General features: G+C 42.3%; 1 protein-coding gene across 1 annotated transcript; it reads right to left on the minus strand.

The window, feature by feature from the left end:
• Positions 1 to 2,261: 2,261 nt before the first annotated feature.
• TMEM9B (TMEM9 domain family member B) lies at positions 2,262 to 17,693 on the minus strand (the record flags this gene model as incomplete). The annotated part of the gene is made up of 5 exons (XM_080693305.1): positions 17,535 to 17,693; positions 15,495 to 15,586; positions 11,193 to 11,301; positions 7,642 to 7,776; positions 2,262 to 2,417 (listed from the first exon to the last, which is right to left on the minus strand). Exons 1-5 carry the CDS (start codon positions 17,637 to 17,639, stop codon positions 2,262 to 2,264), a joined length of 597 nt encoding a protein of 198 aa, XP_080549431.1. The 5' UTR covers positions 17,640 to 17,693.
• Between the last annotated feature and the right edge of the window lie 477 nt (positions 17,694 to 18,170).

Raw genomic sequence — 18,170 nt, forward strand, 5'->3', positions numbered from 1 at the left:
GGATTGACCTCCAAGCTATATATACTCAGCCCATTTTCTTATTCTTTATTTGAAACAGTATTGGGATTATAAGCATGTGCCACCACGCCCAGCTTTCTTCTTTTTTTAAATCATGAATGGGTATTAGATTTTTGTCCAGTGCTATTTCTGTGTCCATTGATATGATCATCCGATTTTCTTCTTTGGTTATATTATTTTCAAATGTTAATTAGCCTTCCATACCTGGGATAAAACCCACTTAGTCATGGTTGAACCATTTTTTAATATTAATGATGAAATCATTTTAGGTTTTATTTGTGGATGCTAAAAATGTTTTTAATAATAAATAACAACAAAACCATTAGTAGCCAGGCATGGTGGCACACACCTGTAATTCTAGTACTTGGGAGGCTGACAGGAGAATCACAGATTTGAGGAGAGCCTCAACAATTTAGTGAGACCCTGTTTCAAAATAAAAATAAAATAGGGTTGGGGGTATAGCTCAGTGGCAGAATGCCCCTGGGTTCAATCCCAGTAACACACAAACACTCCTAAAACCTCATCCTAGTCAGGCATCGTGGCACACAACTGTAATCCCAGTGCTTGGGAGGCTGAGATAGGAGATTGCAGATTCGAGGCTGGCCTCAGCTTAGTGAGACTCTCAGCAACTTAATGAAACCCTCTTTCAAAATAAAAAATAAGAAGGGCTGGGGGTATAGCTCAGAGGCAGAATACTCCTGGGTTCAATCCCTAGTACCAACATCCTCCAAACAAAAGCTAGGCGTGGTGGCGCACGCTTGTAATCCCCGCGCTTGGGAGGTGGAGACAGGAGGATCACACAGGTTCGAAGCCAGCCGCACTGGCGTAAGGGACCCTGTTTCCAAATAAAAATATAAAATAAATAGGTGTCTGGGAGGTAGAAGGGTTTCCAGGAACCCAGTACCACCAAAAACAAAAACGACCTTATTTTTATTAATTTAATGTAACTGAATTCTATTATAAATTCTGTCAAGAGCTTTTTAGAACAAGCACTCCTTTAGGAATTTTAAGTTTCTCAATTTATCAGAAAGATGTTTGTATACCCTTCAGAGACTTGCCAAAAAATCCATACATTCGTTCTTTCTGTACATGCACATGTAGATAACTTAGTGTCGATGTTTTATCATTAGATTGATATAAAATAGTCTCACAACAGGGGACACAATGTCTTTGTATCTTCAAGCTCGTCATATAGAAGAGAGAGAAGAGAGAAAAGTTAGTGGACATAGACATACTGATTGGTGTTTCAAAAATTATTTTTATTGTTACATTCCAAAGAGGACATAGGAAGAAAAAAAGCCAGTTATCCAATAACTGTTATACTTTTCAGAGAGAGGCACCTAGAACCCCAGTCCTAGTTCAAAGCTGCACATGTGACAGCTCAAACCGCTGCCTCTTCACGTGACCGGAAATGGGACCAATATGTATGTCATCAACCCAGGAGGCTTGGGTTTAAAAGAAAGTTTCTTTATTGCAAGTGTCCAAGTCCTTAGGATTTGTCCTGAAAGACACTAGCGGAAGACCACACACCAAGACTGTGGTTAGTCATCAAACCAGCCAATGGCCAGTTGTTCCAGGAGGCATTGCATCAGACATCACAGTACAGGAAGAAAATCTGCATTTTTGTCAAGAGCTGCCAGGCATTTCAGATCCAACTTACCAAAAAAGTTCAGCCACAGGCCAACCAAATACCTAGATAATAGAGTCAGTGCAAAAGTCAAATGGCCAGTCAGTGCTTTGATGAGGCTACACTGGAAAATATTAACAAAAATCTGAAAATAGGAGGTAAGGTCTATTTACAAAAGTTTTAGTAAAGTGATTTGAGAAAAGTTATGTCAAGCACTTCCCACACACCCTTGCCTCTCCTGCCGAAAACCAAAGCCAAAACCAGAATCACCTGGAAATTACCTTGGAAATCAAGTTAAAGGTGTGGGGTGAAAAAGGGTGCTTGTTCTAGGTAAAGGACATCAAGATAATTTATAGGCAGATTTAATTTTATTAGTAAAAGTCACAAGTAGGAAAAGGCTTATTGGCTGACCTTCAACTGTGTGCTTTTAAAAATATCTCCATTAATACATTAACAAGAAAAAAAATATTAAGCACGTTTTTACTTCCAATTCTGAGTCTTCCAGCAAGAGCTGGTGAAATCAAGAGAGTACTGAAACAAAATCCAGGAAAACTCAGTCAATTCTTTTCAGTTGTCTGCCTTGCTTCTTTCTAGTCACCTTGAATTTGATTCCCAATTAGCTGAGAACAACATGGCGGTCAAAGACAGACTTTCGCTGCTCTTGGACTTGAAGCTTCCAGCGCTGCTGGGCATACTCCACTTTGTTCAGAACGTTGGCTCGACTGCGGGAGCGGGCCAGTACATCATGGGCATTTGCAAAAGGCTGGTGATCCTGGAAGTCCAGATGGAGAACATGAGAGACGGCAAGATTGGTGTGAAATACATACACAAAACAGCAGTGAGCCAGCCACAGAGACAGAAGCAGGTGGACTCTTCATACAGAGCATCACTGTGACTAGGTACTTCTAAGCACTGAACTACCAGGTGCAGGATGAACTTAACATAGGATCTGTGAAACATTTCCATGGGTCACCATTTCCAAAGGTGTTTAAGAAGCAGAGACCAAGACAAAGGTAGTGGTCACTCATGTTAAAAAGAAGTCTTTCCTGACTAGTAGGAGAAAGAAAGTCTATTTTCATGTCAAAATCTCCATGTTACATACATAGAAAGAAGGGGTCTTCCTTGCTTGACTATTTTATTTTTTGCGGTATTGGGGATTGGCCCAGGGGCATTTTACCTCGGAGCTATAACCCCCAGTCCTATTTTTTTTATTCTTTATTTCGAAATAGGGTCTCATTAAGTTGCAGAGGGCTTCACTAGGTAGCTGAAGCTGGTGCAAATCTGCAATCATCCTGTCTCAGCCTCCCAAGTACTGGGATTACAAGCGTGGGCCACTATGCCCAGCTATTCCTTGCTTTAATTGATACTATATAGCTAACCTGTGACAGAAAAAAAGGTCTTTTAATGTCCTGACTCCCATTATATTAAAACTGTTTACTTGTCACCTTGGAGCCACATTTGCCTTAATAAGTTGATAGGGTTTTATCCTGGTTTGGTTTTAATCTTCCAAGCACCCTCCATACATATTACTAAATAGATAGTTCCAAAAGTTTTCTCATTTCCCCCTTCTCCAATCTGTAATGCAGAGAAACAAAGCTCAGGTGCTATGATTACCAAGGGCAGTGAGGGCTGACTTACTTCTGCTCATTTCTATTTGACAGAGATTTGAATCTTTCATTGCTAAGTACCCAAAGCTTCTGGGTTCACTGATGCCTTAGGAAAGAGGTTACTGAAGGGTTACCCTGGTATCTGTGGAGAAAACCAACCTCTCCTGGTCAAAGTAAACTAATACAACTGGATGTTTGTAGTCACTACACAGGAAACCGCCACGATAATCTACTTATGAATGAGATATAAACACAGCTGCCTGAATGATAGAAAGAATTCAATAGTAATTTCTTGTTTTTGTTTTGCTTTTTCCTTGATCTCTTTTTCCTGAAGCCCATATATATATTTTTTCTTTTTGCAGTACTAGAAATGGAACGCAGGGGCATTCTACCTCTGAGCTACACCCCTAGCCCTATTTTCCATTAGTTATTTTGAAATAGGGTTTCAAAAAGTTGCACAGGGCCTCACTAAGTAGCTGAGGCTGGCTGTGAACCTGCAATCCTCATCTTAGCTTCCCAAGTACAGGGATTACACGCCTGCACCACCACGCCTGTCCCCCAAAAACCATATTAACAAAGTTTCTAAATGTTCCAACAGAAGATGCAAGTCACAAGCCAGACCCTCTAACCTAAGTTTGTCTTTGGGAAACAAAGAACATTGTTCTGTTATACATATCTAAAATAGCTATTATACATGTAGGTGGAAAGCTATACATAACCACAAAACTATATATACAACTATAACCACATGGTGTTATGATACCTGGTCTTGTTTTTACAGCAAGACTTATACCATGTCTACATACTTGAGGAGTTTTCTTTTCTTTTTTTTTTTCCGGTGGTACTGGGGTTCCTGGAAGCCCTTCTACTTACGGGCTACAGTCCCAGACCTACTTTATATTTTTTTATTTGGGAAGAGTCTGGCTTCGAACCTGCGTGATCCTCCTGTCTCTGCCTCCCAAGTGTGGGGATTACAAGCGTGTGCTACCACGCCCGGCATTTGAGGAGTTTTCTATAAAGAATCTCTCCTTGCCTTCTTTTCCAAAATGTCATCAACTTTTTTCTTAATGGTAATGGCTAAAACAATTCCATTTTTTATGTCTAAGTTACAAATGAAAATAATATAGACAATCCTATGGAGTCCAAAATGTTTCAAAGTTAGAAGGTTAAAAAAAAGAAAGGCAAAAGTTTAGCATCATTTGGTTTTCCATGAGAAAGTAAATTAACCCAAGGTCACTTAACAAGTTAGCACAAACAATGGAAGTTAGCTTGCCTAATTAACCTTGACGTGATATCACATCTTCTCAACACACAGATTTTCAGGTAGATTAAAATGATACTCTGGGAATATGGCGCTTCAATGAACTTGTATATAAAATATTATTACCATTGGTTTGTTTTACATAAACAAGACTGGGAAGAAGGATGTACTTATTCAGCAGAGCACCTCTTGATTTCAGTCTTTTTTTCTACTCTCCCAGGTAGGGGGAGAAAAAAAATCTTACAGAAGAAATTCAAAAGAATAAACAAACCAGTTAATCCTTTTGGCCTGTTCTCTACCTATCGGGACAAGATTGAACTAGCTGCTCACAGTCATGGATGCTGGGAGAATGCAAATAGAGCAAATTTGCCCTGTTCGTATGTTTGTTCTTTTTACACCTGATAAAATTACAATGAATACAAAACCCGTTTTAATGTGATGCTTTGGTAATAGTGGTAATGTGTCATGGATATATGATACAGTAAATATTATGACTATTTGCAGTGAGCTTCATAACTATTTGTACCTTTACTTGTTTTAAAAGGCTTTTTAAAAATCTTTAAATTTTTTTTTTGTGTGTGTGTGTTACTGGGGATGGAATTCAGGGGCATTTTACTTCCGAGATACACCCCAATCCTATTTTTTATTCTTTATTTTGAAACAGGGTCTCACTGAGTTGCAAAGGGCCTAAGTAGCTGAGGCTGTCCACAAACCACAATCTTCCTGTCTCAGCCTCCCGAATGCTGGGATTACAAACATGCGCCACCACGCCTGGCTAAAAGGCTTTTTATACTGAATAAAAATGAAAAAAACTGAAGAGTATTTTGTTGTTGTTATTTTTGTCTTCTGTTTTTATTGTACTGGGAATGGAATCCAGGGGCATTCTACCTCCAACTACACTCTCAGCCCAATTTTATTATTTTTTTATTTTGAAACATGGTTTCACTAAGTTGTAAAGAGCCTCACTAAGTAGCTGAGGCTGGCCACAAACCTGTGATCCTCCTGTCTCAGCCTTCGAAGTACTGGGATTACAAGCATGTGCCACTATGCCTGGCTCTGAAGAGTGTTTTTTAGAAACATTTGATGAATAATGAAGAACTCACATCTCGGATAAATAATAATCGTAGGAATTTAACTTCTTTTTGTGAGGTGTTGTTACAATAAACTCATAGCTTTTGTCAGAAAACCTTTTCTGCCCAAATCAGTTAATAGCTCTGTAAGAGTCAGCCAGGCGCAGCAACACTGTCAAATGGTCAAGGTGAAAGCAGAATCCATCACTGGTACACAAAATGGTTGCTGAACGCATGACCCTATCAATCAATCCCTTGACCTTCATGATTTTATCCACACATCTGTGCATCCATTTCTTTTATATTCTGTGGATACTGTATTAATATTGCCTTTTCTAAAACCAATTACAGATATTAAATGCCATGAAGGATGTAGGTGAAGTCAATCTTTTAACCTGTATTCCTATAATGGGAATGGTTTATATGGCTCTGCTAAATATTTTCATATGTCAGTAGTTCTCAACTAGGGATGATTTTGTCCCCCCAGCCAAGCCAAGGACACTTAGCAATGTCTGTGGACTTTTTTGATTGCCAGGGGGTGATGGCAATGATATAACATGAATTATTTGACCTCTAACAGATTAAGGTCAGGGATACTGCTTAATATCTTATAATGAAACTGGGTGTGGTGGCACATGCTTGTAATCCCAGTACCTGGGAGGCTGAGAAAGGAGGATTGCAGGTTGGAGGCAGGCTCAGCTACTTAGTGAGACTCTCCGCAACTAAGTGAGACCGTTTCAAAATAAAGAATAAAAAAATAGGGCTGGGGTGTAGCTCGAAGGTAGAATGGCCCTGGGTTCCATCCCCAGTACTGCAAAAAGAGAGGGGGTAGGGGTGTAGTTTGGAGATACAATGCCCCTAGGTTCAATTCCAGTACCAGAATAAAACAAAAAATCTAAAACAAACAAACAAACAAAAAGAAACAAAAAGTTCTATTTGTAGTTTTACCTCATCCTCATGCCATGGGGTCAGGATTCTCTTTCTCAGCACTTTTTTTTTATACTGAGTTAGCAAGCACATGGACTATGCCAATTTCTAGACTGTTTTTTGGTGTGTGTGTGTGTGCAGTACTAGAGATTGAACCCAGGAGCACTGTACCTCTGAGCTACGCCCCCAGTCCTATTTTTTATTCTTTTTTTTTTTTTTTGCGGTACTGGGGATGGAACCCAGGCACATTCTACCTCTGAGCTACACCCCAGCCCTATTTTTCAGTCTTTTATTTTTGAAACAGGGTCTCACTGAGTTGTGAAGAGCCTAGCTAAGTAGCTGAGGCAGTCTGCGAACCGTGATACCCCAGTTTCCGCCTCCCAAATGCTGGGATTACAAGGTGCGCCACCATGCCCGGCGTATTCTTTATTTTGAAACAGGGTCTCACTAAGTTGTGGAGGACCTCACAAAGTAGCTGAGGCTGGCGCAAACCTACCATCCTCCTGTCTCAGGTTCCCAAGTAATGGGATTATAAGCATGCACTACCACACCCATCTTATTATTTCTAGACATTTTTAAATGAAGTCATGTTAAAAAAATAAGGAATTCAAGAAACCACTTATACACTGATTATGCCAAGCATGTGCACAAATATAGATGTATTTTAAAGATAGAGGGAAGATTTGGAGTGATGTTTTTTCCATATTTAAGAAAAAATAATTATAGTTTTGTTTTTCAAGCAGGAAGAAAAAAGGAAATATGACATCAAATAGTCATCAACTTGTACTTCAATAAGAAAAGAAAGACACACTCTACAGGCTTCTCTTCAAGCAAACCCCTTTTGCCCTCTAAAACACCTGGTGATGCTGACAGGAAGGCGTCAGGCAGGAGTGTGGGGAGAAAACTACCTCAGATGCTTTCCTCAGTGTACACAGCGCGAGGTTCTATATGTATACCCTCACCAAGGGCCACCGCGTGGCTTTACAGAACAATCTCCTCAGGAAGAGATACATACTGGCATTAGAATTCTCTTTTGCTCCTCAGGCTGAGGGTGTGCTCCTGTCCATGAACATTTTATGCAACTCTGTTTCCCTTGCCTTCATATCAGACCAGGCCTGGCTGGACACTTACCCCAACATCATCATCGCTCTGTATCAACTGTGAGTGTCCAAAGAGGCGCCTCTTCAGTATAGGCTCCACCAGGGTCAGGTACACCATGTACAGAAGCAGAAGTCCCAAAATAGAGAGATAAATTATAATGGTAACCTAAATGGAATTATACGTAAGTTACACCTCTGTTCAAGTCAAGAAATGAGAGTTTTGTATGATAATGGTAAAACCATGAAAAAACGGATATCTCTGCCAAGTATATAGGATTTTTTTGTGTGTGTGTGGTACTGGGGGTGGAACCCAGAGGCTTTCTACTTCCGGGCTATACTCCCAGACCCATTTTATATTTTATTTGGAAATAGGGTCTCACTAAGTTGCTGACAGCCTCACTAAGTAGCTGAGGCTGGCTTCGAACCTGCACGATCCTCCTGTCTCAGCCTCCCAAGCGCGGGGATTACAAGCATGCGCCACCACGCCCGGCTGTATATAGGATTTTTTAACAACTAAATTCCAACATAAAAAACAAATTCAACTCTTCACCAAATACCATTTAAGGAAAAAGAAGAAAGAAAGCATGTTGTCTTGGGATGTATGTGTGCGTGCGTGCGTGTGTGTGTGTGTGTGTGTGTGTGTGTGTGTATCTTCAAACTCCATCTTAACCTATTGCTAATCATTTGTCACTATTGCTAGCACAGCTGTTTTTATTTTTCTTTAGCTAACACTGTGACCTAGATTCAGCAGCACTCCTGCCAAAATAAAATAACTTAAAGGAACCCTAATAAAACATAGAGTACAGCCGGGCGTGGTGGCACACACTTGTAATCCCAGCGTTTGGGAGGCTGGGACAGGAGGACTGCAGTTCGAGGACAGCCTCAGCTACTTAGTGAGGCCCTCTGCAAATCAGTGAGACCCTGTTTCAAAATAAAGAATAAAAAATAGGGCAGGGGGTGTAGCTCGGAGATTGAATGACCCTGGGTTCCCAGACCCGCAAAACACATACACACACACACACACATTACAGGTGAATTTCAACAGAATATTCTCAGATTAATTTGAATCTACAAAAATACTTTATAGGAAGCCAGGTATGGTGGCGCATGCCTATAGGCCTAGAACACGGTAGGTAGTTTCAGGGCTAGCTTCAGCAACTTAGCAAGAATTTGTTCCAAAATTAAAAAAAATAAAAAGGGCTGGGGTAGAGCTTGGAAGTAGAATGCCCCTGGGTTGAATCTCTAGTCTGTCTATTTCTCTGTCTCTCATTCTTATTCATTCTCTCCCTCCTTCCCTCCCTCCCTCCCTTTCTCTCTCCTCTCTCTCTCTCTCTCTCTCTCTCTCTCTCTCACACACACACACACACATACACACACACACACACACAGAAAAAAATTAAACATAAACTTGCTACTCTAAGAAATTTAGCCAAGAGAAAGAAAAACATATATCTAAGTAAAGACATATACATAGATATTTATAGTAGAATAAATCTGCAAATAATCTAAATATTTATCAACTGAGGAATGACTATTTATGTAAGCAAATACTCTTCAGCAATAAAGCAGACTGAAGTACTGATACATGCTACAACTTAAATTCAAGTAAAAAAATATGCTTAATGAGAAGAGGCAGTCATAGAATACCATACCTTATATGACTCCACTTATATGGAGTGTTCAGATAGATACAGACAGAAAGAGTAGTGACTGTTGGGGCTGGAGATGGCAGGAGAAATTAACTATAAGTGGGCTAGGGGAAGATGGGAATATTTTAAAATTATATTTTAAAAAGTCATTTTAAATGTACTCTTTAAATTCAGAGTGTATAAATTATACATCAAAGAATATTTTAGAAGAAACAAAGTAGAGCTATAATCTCAATCCTTGGGAGGCTGACACAGGAGGATCACAGGTTTGTGGCCAGATTCAGCAATTTAGCAAGGCCCTCAGAACTTAGTGAGACTCTGTCTCAAATTAAAAAATAAAATAGGGCTAGGAGTGTAGTCCAGATGTAGAATGTCTATGGGTTCAATCCCCAGTACCACCAAAAAGAAGTACAGTGAGGATTTCTCTACAGTGATGCCGTAGCAGCAGACATCTCTGTGATTGTTATGACTGCCACAACCCCCCCTTTTTTTCCCAGTGCTTGGGGTTGAACCCAGGGCCTTGTACAAGCTAGGCAAGCCCTCTGCCATTGATCCTCATACCCAGCAAGGGTGTTTTTTTTTTTTTGAGGAAAGGAATGAGAAAAAAATTTTTTAAACATAAAAAATTTTGATAAAACAACCCTTAGCCACCATAATAATGTAACTGAGCTCCTCAGAGATCCAAATGGTGATGAGAGTTATGACATTCCATTTCCTATAGGAATTGAGTAAGGTATTGGCGGCGGCGGTGGGGGGGTTTCTGGGGTTTTACCCTGGGGGCATTTCAACTCTGAGCTACACCTCTAGTTCCTTTTGTTTTGTTTTTGAAACAGGGTCTCACTAGGTTGCTGAGAGCCTCTCTACCCTGCTGAGGCTGTCCTTGAAACTTTGATCCTCCTGTGTTAGCCTCTCAAGTACTGGGATTACAGGTGTGTGCCAATGTGTCTGGCTGAGAAAGGGAAATCATAAAATCCAGAAGTAATGTTTCTAACATAGTTACTATATATATAATTTATTCAAAGACTCAGGAGAGCAGCAAGAGGAGGGCTTAATCCTGCTGCTGTCTCAGCCTTTGGTATATGGGCCCACAGAGAAACTAGGATATATTTCTGAAAGATGATAATTAAACACAGCATATTTTATTTTATTTTTTGTGGGTCTGGGATGGAACACAGAGGCAGTCAACCTCCAAGCTACACCCCTGCCCTATTTTTTATTTTGAAACAGGGTCTCACTAAGTTGCGGAGGGCCTCACTAAGTAGCTGGGGCTGTCCGCGAACCATGATCCTCCTGTCTCAGCCTCCTGAATGCTTAGGATTACAAGCGTGTGCCACCATGTGTGGCTAAACATAGTACATTTTAATGTCATTCCACATATATTTCTAACATATCCTAAATAATCCACAAAGCATCCTAATTAGGCAGGCAAAGAACAGGCTCATTTTTTAGGGGGGGGGTGATCAAAATGTTCTGCCTTGCCAGGCGTGGTAGCACATGTTTGTAATCCCAGCATTTGGGAGGTGGAGACCAGAGGATCATGGTTGGTGGACAGCCTCAGCTACTTAGTGAGGCCCCTTGCAACTCAGTGAGACCCTGTTTCAAAAATAAAGAATAGCCAGGCATGGTGGCGCACACCATAATCCCCGCGCATGGGAGGCAGAGACAGGAGGATCGCGCAGGTTTGAAGCCAGCCTCGCTGGCTTAGGAGACCCTGTTTCCAAATAAAAAAATATAAAAAATAGGTCTGGGGGTGTAGCCCAGAGGTAGAAGGGTTTCCAGGAGCCCCAGTACCATAAAAAAAGAAAAAGAATAAAAAATTAGGGCAGGGGGCTTCACTCAGAGGTAGAATGCCCGTGGGTTCCATCCCCAGTTCTGGAAAAAAAAAAAAAAGTTCTTCCTTCTCTAGAGACCATGTCTGTGACACAGAGCTCACCTTGATTGTCACGGAGCTTCTTTCTTCATACTTGCATTCACAGCGGAGACAGTACGCCTCTACGTCAGGCCCCCGCACAGGCATGGGCTCCACAACGTGAAGGCAATCACTGAAAGCACCAAGGTAAAAACACTGCTTAAGCCTGGCTGGAGTTTCTACTTGCACTGATCAAAACTTTCCTGAAATGCAGAATAACCAATGAATGTACCCAATGAAAGAACACAAACACCAAACAAAAAAGCAACGGGAAATCACTCTCTCTTTTAATATTCACATTTTTGCAAGATTTAACAGTGTAAGAAGCCATAGGGACACATATGTAGTAGCTATCTATTTTCAGTTGCTATTGTTAACAGTTACAAATGTACCTGGAAAGTCCTAAATGGAAAAAGAATACATAAGTCAAGTCATATTTAGATTTACCCAGTTATCAAGTAAAACTGCTTTAAATGGTTTTAAGTGAAACGGGCATTGTTTAAATATGAGATTACCTCTTTTATGAATTAATATCATTCTTAACCCATAAGTCCCAAATTTTCAATTATGTGACTCTTTCTTTCTTTCTTTCCTTCTTTTTGGCGGTAGTAGGGATTGAATCCAGGGACATTCTACCTCCAAGTTATGCCTGCAGCTTTTTTTTTTTTTTTGTGTGTGTGTGGCATTGGGATGGAACCCAAGGGCATTCTACCTCCGAGATACACCCCAGCCTATTTTTTAGTCTTTTCATTTTGGAAACAGATCTCATTGAGTTGCAAAGCGTCCCACTAAGTAGCTGAGGCTGTCTGCGAACTGTGATCCTCTGGTCTCCGCCTCCTGAATGCTGGAATTACAAGTGTGTGCCACCATGCCCAGCTCGGCAGCTCTATTTTTATTCTTTATTTTGAAACAGGTCCCACTAAGTTGTGGAGAGCCTCACTAAGTGGCTGAGACTAGCAGCAAACCTGCAATTCTCCTGTAGCAGCCTCCTAAATACTGGGATTATAAGAGTGTGCCACCATGCCTGGTTTATGTGACTAGGTCAACAAAATTGATACAGGTACAAATAATAATATAGAGCTTTATGGGATAATCTATTAATAGACATATTAATAGGTTAATAGGATAATCTATTAATAGCTTAATAGATTAACCTAGAGCTTAATCTATTGCTTAAAATAAGACTTATTTTCTATTTCTTCTCTATTTCAGGTTCACAAGCCTCAGCAATAAAACCTAAGAATTACTTGAGAATATTAGGGCTGAAAATTTTTAAGTGTTTATTCTGAAGGACAAATACATTTCAGTAACAACAAGGTGTTGAGCTCTGTGCAAAAAGTTGTGCAGGGTTGAGAAATAGGAAGGTAGGTTGAGACTGAGTAGCCACAGCAACAGAACTAGACCCTGACACAGCCAGTCAGTTAGGAGCTAGGCAACACCTCCCCCTAGTGCCCAAAGAAAGGCACTATCAGATGCGAACCACACCCCAGACGGATCACAGCACTACTCTGATGCTCCGTAAGTGTTAAATCAGCCAGAGGAAGTCAACCAAGAATTAAAGCTAACACCTGGACAAAATGAGAGGCCTAGAAGGCAGAAGGGAAAAATATACTTAGGGCCTCACATATTGGAGGCCTCAGGAAGCCACGTTGCCTGCCTTTGTATAAAGAGTTAAAAATATCCAGTGCTAAATGAGAACCTATCCCAGTGAGCTGTAGGAAAGAAACAAGGAAAAGTGGGAGAGAGGGAGGAAAAATCCCAAAAAGCTTTGTTTTCAACTGTTTGCTTTCAAAGCACCTTATTTTTTTTTTTGTTCTGTTTTTTACTAACAACCAGGAATGAACAACATATGGTTTTGTCTGCACCTGGAATAACAAAAAGTTAATGAAAAGATTAGTATAAAACACTCAAGAGCCGGGCGTGGTGATGCACACTTGTAATCCCAGTGCTTAGGAGGCTGAGAAAGGAGGATCGCACAGATTCGAAGCCAGCCTCTGCTACTGAGTGAGGCTCAGCAACTTAGTGAGACCCTGTTTCCAAATAAAGTATAAAATAGGTCTGTGAGTATAGCCCAGAGGTAGAAAAGCCCCTGGATTCCACCTCCAGTAACACACACACACACACACACACACACACACACACAGAGACACTCAAACAGTGAGTTCATTTGCAACTCAAATAACAGGTATCAAATTTTATGACAGATGATAGAATAAACCAATTGTAAATGTTCAGTACCTTTTGGAATATTTATATAAGTAATTTAAAGATTATGTGAGCTTTCTTACATAAATAACTTGCTGATACACCTGTAAAAATATCACCAAATTACTTTATAGTATGAAACCCTTTTAAGTGGAACATGGGTATTCACAATAAGTTCTCAAGAACAAACTTATCAAAAGAACACAAATACATATCAGGGAAAGAATAAACAGGGCATCAGAGAAACTAAACATGCTCAAAGGCGGCCTTTTCTTTTCCAAAGTCAGTCTGGACTATTGTGACTAGTGAGTTTAATCTTGCTTTCAGACCTTTCGCTGGCTATTGAGCATTGAAATCAGGTTCATGCCAAAGTGTCTAGCATTTGGAGCTATCTTCCTTGGATTTCTATCCCATTGATTTCCCACTTTGCTTACAAACCATAAACATCACATTTCTTTGGGAAGGAGCACACCCATCTTACTATGATATACCTGTTTGCCAACTACTGCATGGCACATGTAGAAAAAGCTATCATCTGTAAGGTCTATTGGGATAAATGAAGAAGGCTACCACTTAATGGCTCATGTATCATTTGTAAGATCTACTGGGACACACAAAAAAGGCTACTTTTTTTGTAGTGTCTGGCTACAACTGGTGGCTGGCTAGTCAGTCAGGATTCCAGCCCTAGAGGCTTGCCTGTTGCTCTGATGGGCTGAAGAATCACTATCTCAGGCTAGGCGTGGTGGCACATGCTTGTAATCTCTGTATTTGGGAGGCTGGGACAGGAGGATTGCAGGCTGCTGGGTAGCCTCAGATACTTAGTGAGGCCCTCCACAACTTAGTGAGACCCTGTTTCAAAATAAAGAATAAAATGCCGGGCATGGTGGCACACACTTGTAATCCCCACGCTTGGGAGGTGGAGACAGGAGGACCGTGCTGGTTCAGAGCCAGCCTCACTGGCTTAAGAGACCCTGTTTCCAAACAAAAAAAATATAAAGTAGGTCTGGGAGTGTAGCCCGGAGGTAGAAGGGCTTCCAGGAACCCCAGTACCACCAAAAAAAAAAAAAAAAAAAAAAAAAAGAATAAAATAAGGCTGGGGGGGGGGTGTAGCTTAGAGACAGAATGCCCCTGGGTTCAATCCCTAGTACCAGAAAAAAAAAAAATCACTATCTTAAGACACCTGTAACCTACTTACACACAATAAATAGGAAACTTTGACATTTATAGTCATTACCATACATTCCTGAGCCTTTTGACACTTTTAAATACAGCCTCCCATAGTTGGCAGTATATCATTATAATTTAAGTTGTAAGAATTATAACCCACAGGCTTCTTTACCTTTCACTGAAAAGCAAGAGGGAGAAATATCCCTCATCAAAATGTAAGGTGGCTAGCGCCAGGCGTGGTGGCGCACGCTTGTAATCCCCGAGCTTGGGAGGCGGAGACAGGAAGATCGCGCAGGTTCGCAGGTTCGAAGCCAGCCGCGCTGGCATAAGAGACCCTGTTTCCAAAAATAAAATAGGTCTGGGATTGTAGCCCGGAGGTAGAAGGGCTTCCAGGAACCCCAGTACCACACACACACACACACACACACACACACACACACACACACACACACACAAAGTAAGGTGGCTAGCTGGGCATGGCGGTGCACGCTTGTAATCCCAGCATTCGGGAGGCTGAGACTGGAGGATCACTGTTCACGGACAGCCTCAGCTACTTAGTGAGGCCCTCTGCAACTTAGTGAGACCTGGTTTCAAAATAAAGAATAAAAAATAGGGCAGGGGCTGTAGCTTGGAGGTCGAATGCCCCTGGGTTCCATCCCCAGACCCGCAAAAAAAGAAAAAAAAAATTAAGGTGGCACAGGAAGGTTTCTATGCGTAGGTTAGGTATCACAAACTCAGTCCCATTCCCATATGAAACCTTCCCTACCTAGGGATTAGTTTTTAGCTTACAGTATTCTTTTGGGTTTAAATTACACATTTGTGGTCTTATGAAATAAAAAATAATTTAACATTTTGGATTAAAAAGAAATGCTTAAAATGACCAAAAAAGATACATTGAATAACAGTGACAACCAAAGAAATCTTACAGGTAACTCAGTTTTCCAGAATACTTACCAATCTTTCTGAGATATATTCTTATTATAAATATGCCCAGAATTCTCTTTATAGGGAGGACAAATACATTTACATCGGACATCCTCGAAATTCTGTAACCAAAATGGAAACTTAGTATAACTTGTTTACAGTTTATCATCAATATTTTTATTTATTTGGAAACAAGGTCTCACTAGGCTGCTGAGAGCCTCCCTAAATTGTTGAGGAACCTGCAATCCTCCTGTCTCAGTCTTTCAAGTACTAGGATTACAAACATGCGCCGCCACATCCGGCTTGTCATCAATATTTTTAAAAATTGCCAATATAAATTTTGCTAAGTATCCCTGTCAAATAGCCTAAAATCATTCATTTAAATTTTTAATTTTAGCCGGGCGTGGTGGTGCACACTTGTAATCCCAGCATTTGGGAGGCTGAGACCGGAGGATCGTGGTTCACAGCCAGCCTTGGTTACTTAGTGAAGCCCTTTGCAACTCAGTGAGACCCTGTTTCAAAATAAAGAATAAAAAATAGGGCTGAGGGTACAGCTCAGAAGTAGAATGCCCCTGGGTTCCATCCCCAGTACTGCAATAAATAAATAAATAAATAAATAAATAAATAAATAAATAAATATTTAATTTTGAGAAATACAAGTTTTAAAAGCTTACAAGTCCTTTAAGCTAAAACCAATGAAGCATTATGTTACATAAAATTATTTTGAAATAATACCTAATACATGATTTGTGACTTATGAATCACATGACAATCAAATTGTATTAATGTTATCACCATCTACCTGTTAGTAGAAAGATAGGTGACAGACTTTTGTTCTTATAAATAAGAATTCTGACTACAAAAGAATGGGAGGGGTGCACACCTGCAATCCCAGCTACCTGGGAGGCTGAGCCAGGAGGATCACAAGTTCAAGGTTTGCCTTGTGCTCTTTAGTCCCCAGAAGACCATGCCCATACAGTGGTATGTCTGTCAGAGCTGTTGACAATTCACAAACTTATTCAGCAACCACTTAGTGTCTTCTCTGTTTCAGACCTTGTGCTACATGAGCGGATTCAGATAAACAAGAGAGGTGGTTCTTGGCCATTAGGACACACCCTAGCAAGGGGAGACTGGTAATACATCTATGATCAAGACATATTACATAAAGTGATGACGGGCAATATGCAGCAATGTTTTGAAAGTCAAGCCACTCACCACTGTAACTATTTCTGGTAGAAGGTCAAGAAGATTTAAAAAAGAACCCCTGATCAAAAACATCTGCCTGGCTGTAACCTGTTTTTCTCAGCTCCTATATTTAAAAATATTACAGAGTAAAGCTCCTGTTTTTTTTTTTTTAAGTGCAATGTCATTCTGTTTTCTCATCGCACTAATATGAATTTCTCTTTTGCCTACTAATTAGTTACCAAAGAGGAGGCACAAGTACGGGACCAGAGCAAGTCAGGAAGGTAGGCACACCAGAGAACAGCATGAGGGGACCAGAAACGTCAAGAAATGGAACTAGGGGAAAGTTCACAATCTCATTTCTCCTGTAGTTTGGCTTTTCCCTACTAAATTATCAGGAAGAGAGAAGGCAAGAAGGAGGCTAAGAGTTCCTGGAGGGAGGGAGGTGAGCATATTAAGCTGATGAGTGACACACTGTTAGTACTTCTGGGAGGCTGTAGGGAGAGGAAGTCTGTTCAGGGGTGAGTTAAGGGGAGTTTGCTTCTAAGAAGAAAGACTTGTGAGACGAGGGCTTCCTATCACTTGGTTTGGAGAATTGGGGCCGTGGGGCTGGTGGAGGGCAGGGGTAGGCTGTCGGGGCTCTCGGCTGGAGAGGTTGTAAAGTTGGAGGTGGGCGCGGGACTGTGGGTGTGGGGCGGTGACCGCCGGGCTGTCAGGGCAGAGGCGAGGGTGCCACCAGGCAGTAAGAGTCAGGCGGCAGCTGCCCAGGCTGTGGAGCTGGAGGTCTGGCAGGCGCGGCTGGGAAGGGGCGCGAGTGGGCAGCCCCGTTTCCGCAGCAGCGGGGTAGGGGAGGGGCTTCTGTCAGGAGCGAAGCTGGGCGGGACTCACCTTGGCGGCGTCTGTCAGCTGCACCAGCAGCAGCAGGGAGAGCGCCAGGCAGGACAGGTTGAGCACGGAGCCGAGCCGCAGGAGGCCTCCCCACAGGGTCGCCATCGCGGCAGCCCGGCCGCCCTCGGCTGGAGCCCCGAGACCTGCTCCGGGCTCGGGATCCGGCTCGGGATCCTCCGCCCGCACTTCCGCCCGGGCCTCGCGTCACTGGCCGCGCCGGGTCATCTGCGAAAAGCATCCGCCCCGGAAACGGTTCCCGGCGCGAACGGCCCGGGGCTGCGCGGTTCCGGCTAGCTGGCGCGCGGGCCGGAGCGGAAGTGGTGCGCTGGGGACCGGCACCCGGGCTGGTGGAGTCGCCAGTGCGCCGGGAAGTCCTCGCGCAGGGAGGCCGCAGCCAGCTCCGGGTGCTCACGGGGCCTCCAGCGGCCCGGAGCCGTGGGTCGCTAGCCCCGGCCTCAGCCCCGAGAGCTGCCGAGAGGCCCATCGCGGCGGGCACCGAGCGGGGAGGCGCCGCGCGCCTGGGCAGCGTCCCTTTACGCGAAGCCCACCCCAGTGGGAGGGCCGGGGTTTCTCCCGCACGCTGGGTTCTACTCTGCCTCCCCGGCGCCTCCCAGACACAGCTCCCCAAGAGTTGCT

Source organism: Muscardinus avellanarius, assembly GCF_963383645.1.
Source record: "Muscardinus avellanarius genome assembly, chromosome: 1".
Taxonomy (NCBI): Eukaryota; Metazoa; Chordata; class Mammalia; order Rodentia; family Gliridae; genus Muscardinus; species Muscardinus avellanarius.